At 37.0% G+C, this 6,000-nt stretch overlaps 1 protein-coding gene across 1 annotated transcript in view; it reads left to right on the forward strand.

Annotated features, from left to right (window-relative positions):
* Positions 1 to 689: 689 nt before the first annotated feature.
* LOC144451713 (metabotropic glutamate receptor 3-like) overlaps positions 690 to 6,000 on the forward strand; it is a 60,501-nt gene continuing 55,190 nt past the window's right edge. The window contains exons 1-2 of the mRNA XM_078142617.1: positions 690 to 696; positions 4,345 to 4,363. Of these exons, the coding sequence (XP_077998743.1) occupies positions 690 to 696; positions 4,345 to 4,363 (26 nt within the window). The remainder of the gene's footprint in view (positions 697 to 4,344; positions 4,364 to 6,000) is intronic.

Here is a 6,000-nt window from a genome sequence, read left to right on the forward strand (position 1 = left end):
AAATACGTAAAACTCTGTGTTAGTTGGCCAATTTTTACATTTATGAGAGGATCTTGGGGAGTGCAAACATCCCTACTGAAAATACAGAGAATTTCAAAAAACTGCTGCACGTGGGTCCCGGAGTGATGTGGGGACACAAGGCGTAGGACTGATTGTGACATTTAACACAAGAGGGAAGGACAGGAGAACATGTGAAATATAAAGTTCTTGGCTACGGTATAGCAGATCAAATATTTTTGAGCTTCCAATGCTAAAACCTCTGAGCTGCATGACGTGCATTTTAACCCTTGCAAATCAAATGATGAACCATGTAATACAGTTCCCATGGTACATGGAAAGTACAATGGACTCAATAGAGATGGTGTCATGAGATCCATTTTGTTCATAGTATGTTTATCTCCCATCCAACACTATATTCTTTATAATTTAACAATGTTATGGTAACCGTGACGCGGAGTCATGGCAAACTAAGTGAACTGTTACCCGTATCTTCATTTCTAGGGAGCACTGACTTGTTAGGACAACTGTACCACATACTTAATTAATATCATGTAGAAAATTACTTGTAGGACACCTGAGAAGCAATTGAATTGATAAAGTGTAGTGAGGAATATCCAAACAATAGTACAATCCCAGACCATGACAAGCTGGTAGATACGGATAGCAACATTGTATATTTCGTTGGCACAATGCCAGGTATGGCGTCATGTCGGGGAATACGACTGGTTACATTACCAATAGTTTCAATATGGCTCAAACAGGTTAATAACAGTTTCGATTGATATAAGTCACAAAACGTCGACTGCTCACATGTAGATAGTTAAGTCTAAATGTACTTAGAAAAGATTGATTAATATATGTATATATAGAGCAAAATAGACATTCGATACTAAAAATGTATGATAACAAAAGGGAATTTGCAATCCAGACTGAGCATGCCCAGACGCAAATGACTATGGGATTATCTGTGGTTATCGTAATACCTAATCTGGAGCTACCGATAAAATAAACCTCCCACAATGGTCAGGGTAAATATGAATTGATTATTTGTGGTTAAAAACAGTGTAACATTATTGTTTACAATACTATTTGATTAGCATTTATTATCACATTTCCCATGATGCAACATTCAACATGGCGGGTTTGCAAGTTCCCTTTTACACTGGCTTTAATTTGGACCATGAAGCTTTTTTGTTAAATTACCTCTATTGACGGCTGTCTGGTGCATAAATACAAGTTGCCTTTGAGAACATGATCATACCATTACATTTATGCAGTGGAAACATATGACAACAGAAATACTACCAATGTCAATATGTAACTTCATTTGTTCCAACATTGACAAATTAAATTGTGGCTACACACAAAAATAGAATCCAACAATTCAAATAATTCTATAATATAAAAAGAGACACATTCACAACAGATATTTGAAATTATGATTAGGATTGCTTATTATCGATATATTCTGTAGGAAGAATTATCATATAGCCTGCAGACAATTCAGAAACAAGCAACTGGCAATATATCCTCTTATATTTAATCAATCGTGGAATGTTCTCACTGTGACGTATAACCTGTATTGGTACAGGTCTACGGTGGTGACACCGTACATGGTAACCACTTGGCTTACTGCATTAATCACAAACACACTAAGGGTGTGATATAGAAAACCTCGACATTACAAAGACTTAGAACAAATCAATGTGCAGTATAGCACACACACACACTCATGTGACATTGCTAGATACTTTTAATTTCCCCCGGGTGATTTAACTGAGAATTTTTGGCTCCTGCCGTATTAGCTAGCCGCTGTTAAACATCAAACTACAAAGACCTATGAAACACTTGTACATTTGACCTATGAAACACTGCACATTTTGTAATTCCAAATATATGAATACAACTTAAACAGTTAAATAGGAGAAAATCACAGCCATGTGTTAGAACTATAGATTTATAGGAGTGTTTGACTTTGTTCCTTCACTTTAAAATTGAAAAAACCAAGTGGTAAATGTATTTGGAATCTTTTGTAAAGTCTTAGCCAATTGAAATGTAACAGGCATCATAACTTTGATGTATGGTGCTATCAATTTTTCAAGATGATTTCCTGCATGAATATCAAATCAATTCGTCATGCCATGCATTTCTTCCAGTTATACATTCAGTTGTCATTTTGTATATAGCTTATCTGTTGGTGGTTTCCTTTGTAAGTGTCATTGCTGGGAAATACACACTGATCTACTAATGAGAACCAAGGATCACCTGAAGGCCAAGAAACGAACAGCGATGCTTACAAAGATTGTCAAACTAATCAGACAGCCATTGAAACTTATATTTCTATAGACGAATGAATATAACATTCTTTTTGTACAATGTCAATATTTGGCAAGGTCTAACACTGGCTACCATCATGTAAGGAACTGCATACGATTTACAGGGGGTGGGTTTTTTTGTATGCAAGTGTTTGGGGATGGGTACTTTTTGAGAAATGATATTTGTGATCAGAGATATTCAAATGATAGAGGAGGGGGTCAGTAATTTATTTTTGTGTAAGGTCTTTTGGGAGGATCAATATTTTTGACGCACTGGACTTTTGAAAAACACTGCCCACCGTATTTTACGTCCATTCCCTAAATATGGTTTGAATCTGGCTATATTCAATATTTTCCAATTAGCATGAAAACCTTTTATGAGACTGTTAATACCCCGTGTAAGAAAATTTCAATAATTGTATATTTACAAGAGTGATGATTCACGTATTGAAATAAGATATGGCCTAAGTTTATAAGGCAAATGTATTAGAATATTTCTATTTACAACTAAACTTATATATAACCGTCTTACATCATACCAAAATTATATTCAATATTTATTGTTTAAAAACATAATTGTCAAGATAAAATTGAATTATGAGAAATGTGTTTCATGCTGAATATAAGGGAGACATGTTGATATCAAAGTACCTGTCAATCAAGAGACAAGTATGCCTGTCAGTGTCTCAAATACACGAAGAAAAATGAAACTCTTTCCACCTGTGTGCTCATGTTTAGAGGCACCTTATAGCAAGTCTTAGACTATATAGCTAATCACGCAGTGTGTAATGGAATACTTATTTGTGAGTACCTGACACACAGTGTGTTCGACTCTGACGTGGTTATGTTTTGTTTCTAGGATGATCATAAGTGAGTCATATTGTCTTATGTATGCTATGTTGATATCTGATTCAACGCAACTGTCAATCAATAAATCGATCAATCAATCGATCGGTCAGTCAGTCAGTCAGTCAGTCAGTCAGTCGGTCAGTCGGTCGGTCGGGCGGTCGGTCAGTCAGTCAGTCAATCAGTCAACCAATCATCCATCCATCCATCCATCCCCCTATCCATCCATCCATCATCCATCCATCCATCCCCCATCCATCCATCCATCCATCCATCCAATTATCCATCCATCCATCCATCCATCCATCCATCCATCAATACATCCATCCATCCATCCATCCATCCATCCATCCATCCATCCATCCATCCATCCAATTATCCATCCATCCATCCATCCATCCATCCATCCATCAATACATCCATCCATCCATCCATCCATCCATCCATCCATCAATACATCCAATCATCATCCATCCATCCATCCATCCCCCATCCATCCATCCATCCATCCAATCAACCATCCATCCATCCATCCATCCATCCATTCATTCATTCATTCATTCATTCATTCATTCATTCATTTATTCATTCATGCAAATATGCCTTTCATCAGTCTCGTTGTCCACAGTTTACGAAAGAATTTGAAAATATCACCCTTTGCGTGAGCACCTTTTACGACAGCTTAATATAGCAAGATTATCTACACATTTTGATCATGGAATATTTAAGGAAATGTCTGACATATTTTGTTACATGGTGTAGATAAGCTGGTACCATTCTTTCAGTAACTAATAGCGCCTCGACCTGATGATAACGTTAGCTAAGTATTAAATGTGTTTACTTTGTCGGCACAAATATATCATCATCTCACCCAAACGCGATATACGGATTAATGGGAGTATTTCCAAACACACCTACAAACCATCCGAATTTTATGGCTCGCTTTTTTCAAACATTTTGTTCCATAAAATCCTCAAATCCATACAGTGCGTAAACGCCCGAAGCAAACTCTACATTGGCGTGTGTAGAGTCCACTATCTCCTCCAGCATTCTAACACACAATGCGAAATACGCGCATGAGCTACTTTCACCATATAATCTTTTGTCGCTTAGCTACCAAAATCCTTCAAAATATATAGTATTTAATGTCGCGTAAAATATTTAGGCTCCGTTTGAGAGTCAGGTGCGATTTCTTCAGAAATGTGATTGCAGGTCGGCGCCGTGACTGTTCTACGGTAGCTAGAACTCCTTTAAGTGTAAAATCTGTAATTTTGACAGTTTATGTTTGTTTGTCGGCATCGTTCTACCGTAGGCTGACATTTGTAATCACAAACATTGATTATTCGCTACCCTAGTTTCGTTATTTCGTGTAGATTTTTTAGAAAATGTGAAAAATGAACGTGCATCTAACCATTCTCGAATTGCTTTACGTTGAAATGGACCAATTATACAAATAACTCACAAATAGTTGCAAATGTGTGTATTTTATGACACAGTAGTTAAAATGTATCGTAAACTCACTGAAAGTACAATATGGCATTCTTTCAATTAAATAAGTTAACGCACCATAAACCCCATACAATGAATGGGGTTTTCCAAAATGAAAATGCCTAGCACGTTAGCTTGTCAAATGATGATGGATGTTTGGAATACAAACACATTAACCCACCGCTTAATAAATGGAAATGCTCCATATGATATTAATTTATTGATGAAGTTTGAAACACTACAATAAAGGGAAAATTGAACAGCTTGGCCATGAATAGTGACGCCTTTCTCTTACAATAGTCAATCAATTTGAGATTTGAATATTTGTAAAAGAAAACAATCCTCCAGAATGTTAAAGAGGTGAACGACGATAAAGCTAAGAGTATGCATGTAGAGAGAGAGAGAGAGAGAGAGAGAGAGAGAGAGAGAGAGAGAGAGAGAGAGAGAGAGAGAGAGAGAGAGAGAGAGAGAGAGAGAGAGAGAGAGAGAGAGAGAGGGAGGGAGAGACAGAGACAGAGAGACAGAGACAGAGACAGAGAGAGAGACTTAATTCAAAAGAATAAGGATGTTACAAGTCTTTCCTCGGCCTTTCACGCTACCTCAGTGATCATATATATATATTTGTGTGTGCGTGCATGTGTTTGTGTTAGTCCGTCTATTTGCCCATACCTACAAACATTGTCTCCTAGGCCACCTGTCTGTCTGTCTGTCTGTCTGTCTGTCTGTCTGTCTGTCTGTCTGTCTGTCTGTCTGTCTGTCTGTCTGTCTGTCTATGTCTGTCTGTCTGTCTGTCTGTCTGTCTGTCTGTCTGTCTTTCCTTTAACACGTTCATATATTGTAATCTTCGTTATAATTTAATAGATCATTTACAATCCTTATAAATCATCACTTTCTTTTAGTCTATGGAAGGGCTTTATATTCTTTGTTTTCTTTGCATACCAACAGTGTGTACAGTCATCATTTAGATGTAAGGCAAACGTGCAGCATTTCGTTCTAACCTCTGTAAAGGTGTAAATTCGTGTGACGTCTCCCCAAAGTAATACTGTATCTGGTATCTAGTTCTAATGAGATGTTCCTGGCAGGAAGAGCGGACTGTTATCCTGGGTTACTATCCCCCGGGAGGTTATGTAATCTATAGTGCCTAAAAGATATCTTATAGATAGACCTTTTAGAGACAAGTGCAATGATTAATAGAACACAAGGGACATTATAATCCAAATATTTTTTGGCACTTCAGATTGTTATCATTTATTTGGATGATGGATGCATAATATGTTTCGAACCTAAAATGACGGAGATTGATGGCAGGGAGTAAAAGAAAGTCAAAGACGTTTCTTGTAATTTAGATGAG

The sequence above is a fragment of the Glandiceps talaboti genome, chromosome 21, assembly GCF_964340395.1.
Source record: "Glandiceps talaboti chromosome 21, keGlaTala1.1, whole genome shotgun sequence".
Taxonomy (NCBI): domain Eukaryota; kingdom Metazoa; phylum Hemichordata; class Enteropneusta; family Spengelidae; genus Glandiceps; species Glandiceps talaboti.